Source organism: Dasypus novemcinctus, chromosome 26 (genome assembly GCF_030445035.2).
Source record: "Dasypus novemcinctus isolate mDasNov1 chromosome 26, mDasNov1.1.hap2, whole genome shotgun sequence".
Taxonomy (NCBI): Eukaryota; Metazoa; Chordata; class Mammalia; order Cingulata; family Dasypodidae; genus Dasypus; species Dasypus novemcinctus.
The window spans coordinates 19,127,597-19,143,292 of NC_080698.1; the positions used below are offsets into that span (position 1 = coordinate 19,127,597).

Genomic DNA, 15,696 nt, shown 5'->3' on the forward strand with positions numbered 1-15,696 from the left:
ACATCAAGAGTGAGTAGAGGAGAAAGAACCAGAGGGTCAGGGTGGAGCTATAGAGAACACAAATTCTGAAGGGGATAGAGGGTGCAAGGAGCCAGGGAGAGGCTCAAAGTGTGACCAGAAAGATGGGATCACAGGGAAGAAGAGGCAGCTGCAACCTGGACGGGAAGGATTCGTGGAGGAAGGGATGTTCAGGAGAATGCTGAAGGATGGATATTCTCAGGGCCATTTCAGCTAATGGATTGTCCTGCCGCACACAGTGACCCAAACACATGGCGAGAAGTTGCCTGTTGCCATGTGGGACAGTTGCTGGCTTTGAGCATAAATGCCATTCGGAGTCATTTTCTTCTCTTTTAAGTGGCCAAGTAGAGAAACTTTGCGAGAAGTGAGCTTTTCATGAAGGAAGAAAGTGTTCTTGTGAGGCAGGGGCCCAGAAGCTAAGGCGATCCTGGTTGGGCACAAAATATCCACGTCAATGTGAGGTTAGGACGCATTTCCCATTGGGGGCTGCCTGGGCACGTGCCGGTGGGCCCACCCAGCTTTGAACGCCAGCGAGCTGGGTGCCAGGCTTCCCGTGGAATGGCCGTCCCATTCATGACTGGAACGTGGCCAGCTCAGGTGGGCCGCCTGTCCTTTGTCCTCACTGCGCTTGGTGGTTTTCTTTTGTCCGGACTCACCCTGATTTTGCTTGCTCCCGTAGATAAGTACGCCGTTCGATTCATCCCCCACGAGAATGGCGTCCACACGATCGACGTCAAGTTCAACGGGAGCCATGTGGTCGGCAGTCCCTTCAAAGTGCGCGTCGGGGAGCCCGGACAAGCGGGGAACCCTGCCCTGGTGTCCGCCTATGGTGCAGGGCTCGAGGGGGGCGCCACAGGTAACCCCAGCCCCCACCTTTGTGGCTTAGCTGACTCCGGGGGCCAAGCCAGGGGACTCTTCAAGCCTCGAGGACGCCTGCTCTGGCGCTGTCCTCAGGGGAACGGGTAACGTGCCCTGTGGAGGCCCTCGCCCTCCAGGCTCGTCTAGGGCCATGTGGTTTGCCCACGAGGAAGCCAGAGTGAAGGCTTGGCGGCCGTGTCATCACACGTCTTCCTGCCCATCGACCTCCGGATTCCTTCCTTCTTCAGGTTCCTGGAGCTTAGGGGTGGTCACCGATGGGGGTGCACAGGCGGCATGGTTGGTTTCCAGGGTTTCTTTGCCTATACGAGATTCACCACACATGTAATGGGCCTTCCCGGAGGCCTCATACCCGTTAGATCTTTCATCGGTTCCAGGCTCTTAAGAACAGGTCGAGGGGAGTGGATGTAATGGTTAAGTTGTAATGGTTGCCTTCCCTGTACAAGGTCCTGGGTTCAATCCTGGTGCCTCCTATAAAGAAAACAGGTTGAAGCAGCTGTAAGCTCTGTTGTGGCCCCTCCCCTCCCCTTTTATTCTCTGATCTTAATGGAGGAGGGCAAATGACCGAAAAGGTCAAAGAATTCTGAAGCTCTTGGGGCCTGGTATAATTTATTTTCAGTCTTTGCCACAGAAGGAGACATGTTTATGAAAAATAACAGGCAGGTATACAGGTCCATAAGTAAACAGGAGCTGGGGAGAGGACCCTCCGGCTCTCTCTCTCTGCTACAGTCTTAGTTGCTGGATTAGTTAGTTGGTTTATTAGATAGAGAGGCAGATGCGTAGTTTCACTTTTATTATACAGAAGCCATCTCTTATTGCACATTCACTGTTTTGCAGCTTGCTTTTTTCACTTGACATGTGGGTCTTCCTGTTGCACAACATGCAGTCCCTTTTAAAGGCTGCTTTTAGTATTGACTGTGGACCGTGGGTTTTTTGACCAGTCCCCTAGGGAGGGGCAGGGGTGGCTCCCAGGGCAGCACGACTGTGGAGCGCGCCAGGCTGCGAGCCTGCAGCGGGGGGAAGGCAGCAGGCGTGGACACAGCGGGTTCTGGAGCCCCTGCTGTGTGCCCGGCCCTCTTAGCGCGAGTGGGCTGAGTGCGGATGGAGCAGAATGGCCTCCCCAGGAGTGAGGGGACGAGCAGCCGTGGTCACCCAGCACCCAGCCCCGGGGACTGTGTCCTAAGTGGCCGAGGGGCCCAGGCCAGAGCTGTGACCTCGGCCAAACCGCCCCCAGGGTGGAGCCTAACCCCCCAGGTGCACCCAGGCAGGCTGCTCGCTGAGCTCTGAGCCAGGAACTTGCCCCTTGTAAAAGGGCTGGTGCCCCTTCACCCTCCAGAGCCCTGTGATGTCCATTTTACAGGTGGGCAAACTGAGACGCTGAGAGCTTGGGTCCCGTCCCAGGCGTACCTCAGCTGGGAGGGGCAGAGCCAGGAAGCCGAGGAGGCCCTTCACCCCCCAGCTTCGCCAGCTCCCTCCGCGTCTGGCTCGCCCTGAGAGCGACTACAGCCCCAGCCCACTTTGGGGGTCCTAACGCAGGTCCCCGCCTCCCAGCAACTCTGGAATGGTTCCCAGGCAGCGGTGCAGGCAGCAGGCCCCGCCAGGCCAGCCACCACCCAGGGCTGGGGCCCTTCTGGCACTCAAGCCCGCAGCAGGCCTTGGTCCAGGCCCCAGAGCAGCCGCTGGGGCCTCGCAGGCCTGCCAGGAGCCACCTCTGCCTCCTGCCCTGGGCTCTCCTGCTGCTTCTCGGGAGCTCCGGTTTCAGACTGTGCTTGGCTTTGTAAGTGCTGGATGCTGCCACGAGAAGGAGCTGCTCTTGCCGGGCAACTCCCAGCCAGGAAGGGAGAGGTACAGAGCACGCCTGTTCCCAGCCCTGTGTAAATACTGCTCTTGTCAAGGCAAAGGTGTTTTGTTTTTCTAGCCTTCCCACTCCCAAGCCTTTTCCCAAATGTCCATCCTGAGATTATACAACGGCAGTGCGAAGAGAATGAAAAGGTGTCTGTGGCTCTGACCCTCTGAACAAAGCAGACTTCCCTGTCTTGTGATGGGTGGGTCCGCGGTATCTCTTGGCTCCTGGTATAAATTCTGCAGATTTTGGAGCTAGGGAATGTGGAGAATTGGGGGCAGGACTGTGCTGGAAGGTCCAGGTGGGAGGAAGACCAGGGCGCTCCAGACTCCAGCAGCAGAGCTGTTCTCCTGAAGGAAGGCTCCAGGAGCCCCAGCCTGCATGAGCTGGACCGGAAGAGCCCCCTTCTCTCCCTCTACCCCACTGGCTGCCTCGGCTCGAGCGGCGCCGCGTTATCCTGCATTTAACTCGCAGAGACTCAGCTGGCCAATCTGGGAGCAGCGCAGGGGGCCCCACCTGGAGATATGGGGTGTGAGGTATGGGCTCTTGCCGACCTGTGGTGAGAGAGGTTCTCCTGTCTTCTCAGGCAGTGCCTGGGCTCTCAGACCTCCTGTGGAAATTCCAGTTCTGTTGTTCCCCAGCTGTATGTCTTGGGGCGCATTATTTTCCTCAGTGTCTACTTCCTTTTCTGTAAAATGGGGGTAAGGAAAGAGCCGGCCTGACAGGCACGTTCTGTGCCTCGATGGAGATAAGGTACCAAGGCTCCAGCCAGCTAGCTCTTCTCCCCGTAATTCCTTCCTTCCCTTTCCTGCCTTCCCCTGCCCTCATGGGATGAACTGATTTTCCTTAGGAATGGAGCAACTTGTTAAAGAGGCAGCTTCTTTTCCCTGCAGCCAGGTCTTTTAACTTGACTTTTAAAATCTCCTCCTTATCGTCACCTTGCAGCTCCTTCCAGCTCCTTCCTGGAAACAGCCTCCTTGCTGCCCCCTCTCCCCCACCATGTGACTCCAGCCCCAACACCCGCTGCCTGAGGGCATCTCGGCTGCAGATTTAATGCCACAACAAGGCTGAGATGGTGGGGAGGGCCCTGGGACCAACTGAGCCTCTGGAGCTTCCAGAAACAGCTGGATTGTGTTTGGGGGCTGGAGAATAGCAAATCCTTTGATTTATTGATAACCAGAACAATAATTCTTTCTCTGGCCTAGGAGCTATAATTAAACCAAAATAGTTCCCAGCTGGGACAGCACCAAGAGCTCTGGATAAAGCACAGCGCCAGAGGGGGACGCTAGGCCAGGGATGCCGTGGAGGGCGCCCGGCGGTCAGGCAGCTGACGTGGACCCCAGCGGCACTCCTTGACCACCGCACCCCTGGGGAGCGGGCCTCTGTGCTCAGCCAGGACTGCTGCTCGGTCCCTGGCTGGTACACCGCTCCCCTCGTCATGGGGCAGGATGTCGTCTGTGTGGAGGACGGACCCTTGCTGGGCCAGCCAAGGGGCAAGAGCCTTAGGGCTGCAGCTGGGACCCGCAGGGCAGTCCCGCTGTCCGTCCAGTGCCAGTGGCCAGGAGGCAGGCCTGGGCCCCCGCGCGGGCAGATGTGGTCCAGCCCCAGCTCTGCCCTGAGCCTCGGTGCTACCGTGTGTGGATAGGAGTCCCCGCAGGGGCCCGTGCCGCCGAGCACGGAGCATGCGCCGCTCAGGGTGCGCACGCGGAGCTGCTGCCTCCTCGCCGGTGCTGGTGGCAGAGCAAGGGCTGCCCCGTGCGCGGCGTGGGGTCTGCAGTGTCGGTGGTGTCTGTGGAGTCTGTGGGGTCTGTGGTATCTGTGGTATCTGGTGTCTGCAGGGACTGTGGGGTCTGTGGGGTGTGCGGGGTCCGTGGGGTGTGCGGGGTGTGCGGGGTGTGCGGGGTCTGTGGTGTCCGCGGGGTCTGTGGGGTCCGTGGTGTCTGCGGGGTCTGCGGGGTCCGTGGTGTCTGCGGTGTCTGTGGGGTGTGCGGGGTCTGTGGGGTTTGTGGTATTTGTGGTATATGTGGTGTCTGCGGGGTCTGGTGTCTGTGGGGTCTGGTGTCTGCGGGGTCTGCAGTGTCTGTGGGGTCTGCGGGGTCTGGTGTCTGCGGGGTCTGCGGGGTCTGAGGTGAGGAGCCTGAGGGGGAGGGGGAGCCGCCGGGCCTCAGGGCTCCCCCCCACCATCTGCGCAGAGGAGAGGGGAGTCAGGGACCCCTGCCTCCCCCAGCCCCCAGGGGGCAGGGCTGACCCAGCAGCTGAAGTAGCACTTTAGCTCACAATGGAGACTCAGGCCTCCACGCTCAGCACAACGCGTGCCCAGAGGACAGGCGGGGTGTCCAGGCAGTTGGTGCTCGTGGGCGAAATGTCAGCCACGCTCCTGCCTTGGCAAGGGAGCTCCCACCCCAGGGCCCGAGTCCTCCGCGCCAGGAGCTCAGAGCTAGCACTGGGGCTTCCCACACCACCAGGACCACCCCTCTGCCTTCCTGCTCCCAGAAAAAGCCCCCCCCAAACGACACTCCCCATCCCTCCAAACCATCACCCCGACATTCCCTCTTCTTCCACCAGGCATCCAGTCTGAGTTTTTCATCAACACCACCCGAGCGGGGCCCGGGACGTTGTCCGTCACCATTGAAGGCCCGTCCAAGGTTAAGATGGATTGCCAGGAAACCCCAGAAGGGTACAAGGTCATGTACACACCCATGGCTCCGGGTAGCTACCTGATCGGCGTCAAATACGGTGGGCCCAACCACATCGTGGGCAGTCCCTTCAAGGCCAAGGTGACAGGTAACAATGGGCCACCCTGGGGGACGAAGCTGGTTTTGCCAGATTAACATCTGAGCTATTTGGTAGTCGAAACTGGGCGGTTTTGGCTATGTTCTACTTCGACTCTTGAAACAGTATCCCAAGTCAGAAGGGAATACACATTTGACACTTGCAGAATAAATGGGTACAGTGGGCATCTAAACATTGAGAAAGTGTGTATCTCCAACAGAAAAGGAGAAGGGTTTACATAATTGAAATCTTATATATTTGTTTAGGTTAAGGTCTTAAGATCCTTCATTTCTATCCAAAAAGTTTTATTGATTTTGCAAAAATACATCTCCTTCAGAACACTGGAAAAATTACGAACTCAGAACCACCTCATTGCCTGCCACCCAAGATAAATGCCATAAAATTAGGATGGATTCCTCCCACGTAACTTTCTGCAGGGAGTCACTGTATCAGTAGCATAGGTTCATTGCAAAAAAATTAGAGATGCGGATAGAAAAAATATTATCTCTTGTACAGAGAGAATCATTGTTGATATTTTGTTACATGTCCTTCTAAACTTTTACACTGCTTATCCATGGAATATTTTATAAAAATGGAAGGGGTGGATCCTATGGAGTGGCCAGCCAGGTTTACCTGAGAGGGAACTCCAGGTAGCATTATTAGTCAATGCCAGACTCCGCCTCTGCCCAGAACACCAGATCCTAGGCATATGGGGTGGGACCCCAGGGGGTTGAGAGGACATTGTGGGGTGAGATGGAGGTCGGTGGGTTTTGAATCCAGCTGCTGGGGTTCGGACCCCTCCTTGGTTCTGCGTGGGACATTCCCCCACCTTGGTCTGGCATTCACGCCCTCTGCCCTTCCATGTCCTAGGCCAGCGCCTGGTCAGCCCCTGCTCGGCCAACGAGACTTCATCCATCCTGGTGGAGTCGGTGACCAGGTCCTCGACAGAGACCTGCTATAGCGCCATCCCCAAGGCATCCTCGGACGCCAGCAAGGTCACCTCCAAGGGGGCAGGTCTCTCAAAGGCCTTTGTGGGCCAGAAGAGCTCCTTCCTGGTGGACTGCAGCAAAGCCGGTAGGCGGTGTGGCCCTGCTCGGTGCGGGGGCGAGGGTGGGGCCAGGGCAGCCTGGGCGCTCTACCCTGCAGTCTTCTGCAGTGCCCACCGTCTGCTGTGACTCTATCAGCCCATTCTCCCACCCTTAATATTTTCAAATTTGCCTTTTGATTCTTCCAAATGACCTCAAGGTGAATAGAAAAGGTGGAGTTATCCCCATCACAGATGGGCAAACTGAGTCGGTAACCCAGCCCCTTCTCCACCATAGATTGCTCTATATTGCATTTGGGACTTGGGTGTTTATTTGGGTGGCATTATCTGTTGTCCGGAGTTCTGTCACCCCCCATACCTGGGCTGGAAATCTGGCTTCACCACTTCATTCATTCATGTGCAAAGCTTATTAGCTGTGTGACCTTGGGCAAATTACTCAATCTTTCTAAAAGTCAGTTTCCTCATCTCGAAAGTGGGAATAATGATAGCACCTCCTTTAAGATTCTTGCGAGGATAAATGAAAAGATTTTAAACTCCATAATCCCATGGCTGAGCGCTTGACACCTGCACACGTTAAGCCCATGCGGTAGGTGGTGCTGTCGACCTGGTGTACAGATGGGGCAGCTAACCAAGGCGGGTGAAGTTCATGTCCACGGCCACCCCACTAGGAAGTGGCAGGGCCACGGGGCCCTGCTCCCCATCCCGACGCCATCCCCCCTCCTCGGGCAGCATCGTGGACTCCACAGGTAGCCACTGGTGTCTTCCACCCCCCCACCCCACCCCCAAATTGCATTCTGCAGGAATAACCACCTTCCCCTGCCCCCCCAGGCTCCAACATGCTGCTGATTGGGGTCCACGGGCCCACCACCCCCTGCGAGGAAGTCTCCATGAAGCACGTGGGCAGTCAGCAGTACAGCGTCACGTACGTGGTCAAGGAGAAGGGGGAGTACATTCTGGCGGTGAAGTGGGGGGAGGAGCACATCCCCGGCAGTCCCTTCCACGTCACAGTACCCTAAAACGCTGCTCCTCAGACCCCGGGAGGCTGCTCTGGTGGTTGCGTTTGTCGCTTGTTTGTAACTCATTTTGTACAAAGTTCTCTGGCCCTTGGGGGGTCTGAAACCCCATCCCTAGATGTTGCCATTCTAAAGTGCCTTCAGAAATAAGTCCCAGGCGGAAGGTTCCGGGCGCTTTTGGTTCCAAGCAGACCTTTGGTGGCCCCACTGCAGACACACTGAGAACGTCCTTGGAAAATGGAATTGGCCAGCGGATGCCACGGACTCGCTCTTCAGCATTTATGACAAAAGCCTGGGAGGGCCCAGGGAGCAGGAGAGGAGACGGGTGTGGGCTGTAGTTTAGGAAGCGGAGGTGGGCTTGACAGCACCCTCGTCTCTTCCATGTTATGTACGAAAAGGCGGTTGGGTGGCTGCCTCTCTTTTAACACTTCCCCCTCCCCGACGTGCTTCTTGGTTTTTACATTCCTCCAAGGCCAGTCTCCAAGGAAGCAAAGCGGCCGGATATCCCTTCCTAGGGCCTCTCCCTTACTCTGGCGATGATTTCCTTGCAAAGTCAAAACGCGTGGCAGTCTTGGTAGCCATGCTTTTACAATGCGTTTCAGCCACCTGGGCTGGGGAAGTTCTCCGGTGGGGAACAGCACCCCACTTGCCAAAGATTCCCTACTGCTCCTTTTTTTTTCACCAACACTAGTCCTTAGTCCTTGTTTTTTAACACACGCTCCGGCCATTTGCCTGTCTGGTGTGTCTCACCAGAACGTCTGAAGTGGCCTCAGGTGGGTCCGTGCACTAGTGGCCCTTGTGAGCTGGGGCCACATAACAGTCTCCACCTACCCCAGGCAGCTTTGTGGGTTACTTTCTCTGGAAAATAAGTAGAGAGAGAAAAGAGCAAAACTCCTGCCGGCCTCGGGCCTAAAAGGTCGGAATTCCTGGGGAGAGGCAGCTGATGTTTTACGCTTAGGCAGAAGCAGTGACCGCGGGGGTCTGCTTGGCCCTGACCACACGCCCCTCGAGGCTGTTTTAGAAAGCAAAGCAGGTGCAGACTTCCAGAAGAGGGGGTAGGGCATTGTGCATGGCTGCCTGCAGACTCGAGCCGGCTTTGGATAAAGCTAAAGGGCCGTCGCCCAGATGGCAGCGTGGTCTCGGCAGGGAAACCTTCCTGGCTTGCCGCTTCGTCCCGAGGAAGGGGTCACCGCTGTGGAGGGCACCCTGCTGGGGTGGGGTGGGGGGAGGTGGCAAGGAGCTCACTTATTAGAAACTGGAGTGGCCTGAGGCCTAACGGGAAATGCCCACAGGCGTTGTAAGCTGGGAAGCGAAACTGGAATCAATTGCCGAAGTGTAAATTGTGTTTTATAACTTATTAAATAAAATGTTTGCTCCATAAAGTGTCCCTTGTGTTCTTGGAGTATGTTGTTTCTGGACAAAGTTGTCCAAGCCTCTGACCCACCCCTCCCAATCCCCGGCCAAGCGCCACCCTTCAACAACGTGTTCCCACGTGAGCCTTGCCCTTTTTTTGCAGAGGGAGGTCTCGCTTCTGCCCTCAGCCTCAGTGGAAGTTCCTCACCAGGAGAGGTCAGGTGGCCAGAGAGGGGCGCTGGGGCGCCGGCATGGCCACAACCTGTTTTTGTTTTTATGTTTTTTAAAAGTCCTTTTCCTGATTCCATCAGGAAATCTCACTTTAAGGAATTTATTGGAACAAGCAGCTCTCGCCTGTCCTCTCACAGCCCACTGCCCTGAAGCAAGCAGGGCTGATCTTTGGGTTCCTTTCTTCCCTCCCTGCTGCCTCCCTGTTCTTCCTGCCAGGAAGCGCCCAGCGCCTGCCCTCCTAACCCTCCCGGCAGGCCTGTGGCCTCCGTTTACTACGGTCTCAGAACTCACTCGGGGGCAGACCCTGGGCCCGGACCTTTTTGACACCAGAGAGCAAGTTCCCCCTCCCTGGTCACACCACTTGGTCACACACTCGCAGAAAGAAAGCGAGTCCTTGGTAGATGCCGGGGTGGCCAGAAGCCCCTGCTGCGCCTGGCCCTCTGGCTCCTCCTGGGTGTTCTTGCCTCTGGCTGTTGATCAGGATGGAGGCTCGTGCACCTCTGCGGTGGGAGGAAGAGGGTTGGAGGGAAGGGGCTTCTCCTGGCGCCGTTTGCAGGCCTGCACTGTGTGCGGCTGTTCACGATGATTCTTCCAGCCGGAGGAGGCCTGTGCATCCTGGGTTTGCCCAGGGGCTCAGCCATGGATATCTGCACTTCGGGAAGCCTGGCTGCGTTGTCTCGGGGAGGCTGTGTGTCGTTAACAGCACAGGCTTTGGCCTCAGGTTCCCCGGCTCTGCCATTTGCTAAGCTGTGTGGCCTTGGACATGAGGCGCCATTGAAATCCCCCTGCGAGCTGGGAGGGACGGTTGCCTGCCCAAGTCTTGGCCACTGCTGTCTGCAGTCAACACCCAAGGTGGTGCTTCTCACGCTCTTAGCTGCTGCTTAGCACCCCGCCCACATCTGCCCCCCAAAAGCGGCCTGTTCCGTGGGACATCTCAGGGTGGGTGTCTCTGCGCCTCTGCTGGTCAGTGGCTGGAACTACAAGGGAACTCAGCGCGCCTGGGCTTGGCTGCTATGGGAACCAGCTGTTTGTGCAAACACCTTGGAAACTTGGAAACTTGACCTTGGAGAAGCCAGATCCTTTCGAAATTCAGCTGGTCGACTTTGCCCCTTTCCTACCAGGATCTGGCTACCTTCTGGAGGGTAGTTGAGGCTGAGCAGACAGCAGCTGCCTGCTGACCTGCGGAGAGCCTGGAATTATCCCTTCACTGGGCATCCATGCCCCAGCCACCCTGGACGCCCAGTCTCCTCCAAGCCCCTTCCTACCTTAGGTGAAACAGGAAAACCTAGGTTCCCAGGTTCAAATCCTGGCTCTGCATCTGCTGCCTGTGTCCTGGTTAAGTCCTTTTACCTCCCTGAGCACTTGTGAGGCTAACACACAGAAACGTAAGTGAATGGCCCTGCCCTTCCTGGTGTGGGGTAGAGGCAGGGGAGGTGAGCTTGCCAGGCTTGGTGGGGTGCCAGGCAGTCAGCGGCTTGTGCAGTCCTCAGCTGTACACTGGGGCCCCCGTTTGACCAGAAGGCCCCATTCTTGAGAATATGATCTGTTTTGACCATGTCTGTCAGATGGAATACGGAGCTAATGGGTTGTGGAAACCCTTAAGAAACAGAAGGCAAAGCAAACACTGAACTCTGGGACATCTGAGAACTTTGCCTGGTGACCACACACAATAGCAAGGGAAAGGCAGGGAAAGTTCTCCGACAGCGATCAAGCGCTGAAGCACCGGTGACACAGGGTCCCTGAGAGACTGTCACTCTGGAGCATCGAGTGCAGTGCTCTTAGATGACCCATCTGGTTTTGACTCTTACTCCCTCCAAATGTGCTGCGCAAATCCTAGTGCTGGAAAGAGTTGCGTTTACAGATGAGAACCTCAGGGTAAGGGCCCTGTCTAGAAGGCAGGGGTCCAAGGGCCCACTCTGGGTCTACCTGGCTGGAGACAGGTGGCAGTGTCGGGCTGGGGAGGCAGTGGCTGTCAGAGCTGCAGGGCTGTGCCCCCTCTCGCCACCCGCCTCCTGGCTGAGACTCTGACCCGGCTGCTTTTCAAGCGCCCTCTGCTCTTTCCTTTTGGGTGTGTCTACCTCGGTTATAGTCTTAAGTCTTGCCTAAAATCTGCCTCCCTAAAAAGGCTCTTTTGCCCCCAAAGGGGCCAGCATACGGGTGAACTGGGGGAGGCTGATGAGCCAAGGGCAGGAGCATTTCCCCACAGGACTGGGCTGGGCCTGGGAGCTGGACTGACCGAGCCTGCCCAGGGCTGGGGCAGGGCCTGGGCCCACCAGGAGGCTGCCCGAGCCGGCCTGGCCCCTGAACCTGGCTGGCCCCTGAATCGCCGCCCTGGGGCAGGGCCTGGCAGCTACCAGGGGCCTGGAGGGGGTGGTCTGCTCTGGGCCTGGGGAGGGCCTGCCCCCTTTCTCTCCTGGGAAGTGGCCCCACATCAATGTCCCTTCGTGGGACTGGAGCAGGGAGAATTTCTTTTCTGTACTTGTCCGTAATGCAGATCTGCTGCTTTTTGGGCTTCAGCATGGCCTTCCAGGGGACAGTACCAAGTGGAGTAGTGGACTGTTTCCCTGATGGTTCCCTTTAACTTTCTTAGCCTCTGGAACAAGGACTCATCTGGATTCAAAGCCCTGCTCCCCTCGGGCTAGTTCTCCCACCTCCGTGATCCTGGATTCCTTCATTTGTAAAATAGGAGGCCTGATAGGGCTGCTGAGTCAAGCACTCAGGCTAGTGCTTGGTGTATGGTAGGAGTGCTGCAGAGGAGAGCTGTTACTCATTACTGTTATTACCACAACAACCCTAACTGCCTCTGCTCAGCTCTGGATGGTCCCACGAGACAGTTCCCACCATGAGGGGCGCGTGTACTGTGTCTGTATAATCTGGATGGAGACTTTCACTTGCACTCTGGAATCAGGAAACCTATTTTCCATAATGGCAGAAGCCAGAGTGTTAGGAATGGTTAGAGGATGTAGAAATCCAAAAGGGAGTCAGCTTGGGAAATGCAGTTCCGCGGCACAAGATAGAAACTTCGATACCTTCCCAGCTGCTTGTCAACCTGATGGGCATTTTAAAATGTGCTAATATATTGTTGCTTTTTATTTTGATATAGCCTGTGCATTAAAAACAAAATTATTTCCAAGAGTACCTAGTCTCCAAGATAGTCAAATAAGTAATTTAGGCCCTACAGTCTTTGAATGTTCAGAAGGGATGTGAGACTAAGTGTGTATTCAGGGCTGCCTCCAGACGATGTGGAAGATATGCTAATCCAAACTGGCTTGGATGTGGAGAATATGTAACTCACCGGGAGGAAATAACCTATCTGATACTAAGATCTGAAGAACCTAACCAAAGGTCTGTTTACCATCACTGTTAGTCTTCCTAATCCTATATCCTCTGTATAAAAGGGTCTGTAAAAGGCTGTTCGGGGCTCGGTTTTTATTAAGACAAGAGTCCGCGGAGCCCGGCCGGTCGAAATAAACCAACTTCCTTCTCGGTATTCTCTCGTGTCCTGGCCTTCGAAACCGCGCCTATCCGAATTTCTCCACTACAATTTCACTAAAAAACGTTTCCGTGGCTCCCTTGAACAACTTAAAAAGAATGCACAAGACTACACAGTACAGTAACACTTCTCTTTCACCATCCATTCTGCCAAAGATAATGTTAAGATGTCGTGGCGCATACAGGTATTATAGTTTATTTTTTCCTAAATGGAACCATGCTAGGCAGAGTGTTCTTCAACTTAACAATTGATCATAAATTTCTTTCCGACCCTGTGCCAAGAGCATGACCTCATTTTTGGTTTTCTTTTTCTGGATGCCCTTTTCCTTTGCCCGAAGGTCCCATAATGCATTCCTCTCTTGAAGTGGCTGGGGAGCAGGTAGGTTGACCCCTCTTGCTCTTTGGGAACAATGGGCCCTTTGTCCTTGGGCCGCCACCGGGCCTGCGTGTTCCTGAGCGTGGGCTCCGGGGCTCCCAGGGCATGGTCCTAACCGACCTTCCAGGACACGCTCTGGAGGTGCAGGCAGGGCTCTGCAGGGCCGGGGTGAGGGAGGCCATTGGGCCACATCTGCCCAAATCCCCCACTTTGGGGTCGGGTTGGGGGTATGAAAAAAGTCTAATCCATACAGAGGAGGCCCAAGGGCTCCCTTCCAAACCCAGTTCCCGCCTTGTCCCCACCAGGTCTCCCTTTGTAACCCAGGGAGCCCGGGGTGCTCCGCAAATGCTGCCGAGAGGGAAGCATTTCATTAGCATGTCTTTTTTGTCTCCAGTGCGCTTTTAAAGTGTGTGGGCCTTGGACCACTTGCCTAATTTTAGGACTTCAAAGGGGCCTTGAAAGCCACACTGCGAGGAGTAGAATCGGGCACATAGGGATTTAATTTCTCTCGAAAATTGCACAGCCTTAAAAATTAGCAGAATAAAGATTAATGGCAAAATGAGGGCTTGAGCCTTGCCAAACGCCCAGGGTTTGTGTTTTAAAACGGGGAATCAAGCGAGTTAATGGAAGTGCCCTTTCGCCTTAGGACTTGGCCTGATGACAGCAGCAGGGTCTCCTAAAGGCGTGGAATTTTTCCAAGTCTCATTAACTTCAAGGGGGAAGGAGCTTTGTGATCAGAGTATTTCACTTACGAAGAACTCTCCCAGAAATAAATTTTGTTTAAGTCATTTTTTTTTTCTTCCTCACAATAGCAAATCATAACTAGAAGGGGGAGTAAAAATGTCACATCAGAGGGAGTGAGGGTGCAAGGCAAGCCTGGATTAGATTTTTTTCCCTCTGGCTTGGTCCAAGGGGCGCTGCCCAAACACATGGTGGGAGGAATCTTTTTAAACAAAGGGATCCTTCTCTGCTTTGGGATAAGGCAGTGTTGTCTGGGCCCCTGAGCCCACGGGGACCAGCTAATGTGCATGGAATTTAGGGTGGGCACCCCACACACCCTCACTCCCTCGCTCCCGGAGTTCTAAACTGCAGGCAAGAGCCAAGGAATTTACTTTACGAGCGTGATTTGTGGCTCAAATCCAAAGGTGTTTCTCATTTGGGGAACTTGCTTATCTCCCCAGGACAAAGGTCAGAGATGAAAGAATCTGGGAAGTTTTTCCTGCTTCCCACCGCCTTCCCTGCCTGCAGCTGCCCTCCCGTTCCATGGAGCAGACACTTTCCAGGGCAAACGCTGCAGCTGCACCCTGGTGACAGCGAGCAAAAGTGGGTTCTTTTCCTTCCAATGCCCTATCAAGACCAATTCCTGGGAATCGGATGTGGCTCAACTGATAGAGCGTCCGCCTACCACATGGGAGGTCCAGGGTTCAGTACCCACGGCCTCCTGGCCCATGTGGTGAGCTGGCCCACAAGCAGCACTGCCGCATGCAAGGAGTGCTGTGCCACGCAGGGGTGTCCCCCACGTAGGGGAGCCCCACACACAAGGAGTGCACCCCGTAAGGAGAGCCGCCCAGGGCGAAAAAACTGCAGCCTGCCCAGGATTGGCACCGCACAGAGAGCTGATGCAGCAAGATGACTGCAACAAAAAGAGACACAGATTTCCAGCGACCCAGGCATGCAAGCAGACACAGAAGAACACACAGCGAATGGACAGAGAGAGCAGATAATGGGGGGGGGGGGGCAGGAGGGAAGAGAAATAAATAGTAAAAATAAATCGTAAAAAAAAAAAAGACCAATTCCTGAGACATGGGTTTCACAGAGTTTGTACAGTAAGCAATGGAGGTTAGTGGCCTGTAGCCCCCAAAACTGCCCCCTGGAACTGCATTAATTTTGATATTTTATAACCTCAGGATGCTAATGAATTAGGGGTGGAGCTGGCACAGGGTCCTTCATTAATAAACATTAAGGGGCTGAACAGGATGGGGGTGGGGAAATCATTAGAGATCCAAGGCTTCTGGGGGAGTGGGATGCCCAGCAAAGGTCAGGTTCAAGGTTTTTCCTATGACTATTAAATGGGGGTGGAGTGGTTAGTTACCAGCACAATAGGGAGCGTACACAAGCGGGAGCCTGGTTTGGGGATAACCATAAACAGGGTAAGGTCAGGCTAGAATTACCAGCACGATAGTGAGCCTCCCCAAGGGCGAGGTTAAGTCTAGAGGAACCATAAACAGGTAAGACCTGTTTAGAATGAGCCGCCATCCCAGGTGTGGACTTTAAATCAAGCTGTTTCAGTCATTTCAGGTATTCTGCCCAAGGCATCTATATAATAATTTGGGTAAGAATGACAACTTAATGACATTTAGTCTCCTAATCCATGAGCACAAAATGTCTTTCGTTTACTTAGGCCTTTTTAAAATTTCTTTTAGCAATGCATTGTAGTTTTCTGAATACAAGTACTTTAAGTTCTTGGTTAGGTATATCTAAATATTTTACTCTTCTAATCACTATTATAAATGGAATTTTTTGTCTGACTTCAGATTGCACATTACTAGTGTATAGAAATACTATTTGTTTTTGCATATTTGTCTTTTATCCTGCCAATTTGCTGAAATAGTTTCTTAGCTCTAGCAACTTTGTTGTAGATTTTTCAGGACTTTCTAGGTATAGGATCATACCATCC

At 54.6% G+C, this 15,696-nt stretch overlaps 1 protein-coding gene across 6 annotated transcripts in view; it reads left to right on the forward strand.

Annotated features, from left to right (window-relative positions):
* The window catches only part of FLNB (filamin B), a 141,231-nt gene extending 132,282 nt beyond the window's left edge, over positions 1-8,949 (forward strand). For all 6 annotated transcript variants that reach the window (XM_004450707.5, XM_004450702.5, XM_004450703.5 and 3 more), the window contains 4 exons: positions 698-874; positions 5,303-5,521; positions 6,380-6,583; positions 7,383-8,949. In XM_004450707.5, the coding sequence (XP_004450764.1) occupies positions 698-874; positions 5,303-5,521; positions 6,380-6,583; positions 7,383-7,570 (788 nt within the window). In that variant the 3' untranslated portion in view covers positions 7,571-8,949. The remainder of the gene's footprint in view (positions 1-697; positions 875-5,302; positions 5,522-6,379; positions 6,584-7,382) is intronic.
* The last annotated feature ends 6,747 nt before the right edge of the window (positions 8,950-15,696 follow it).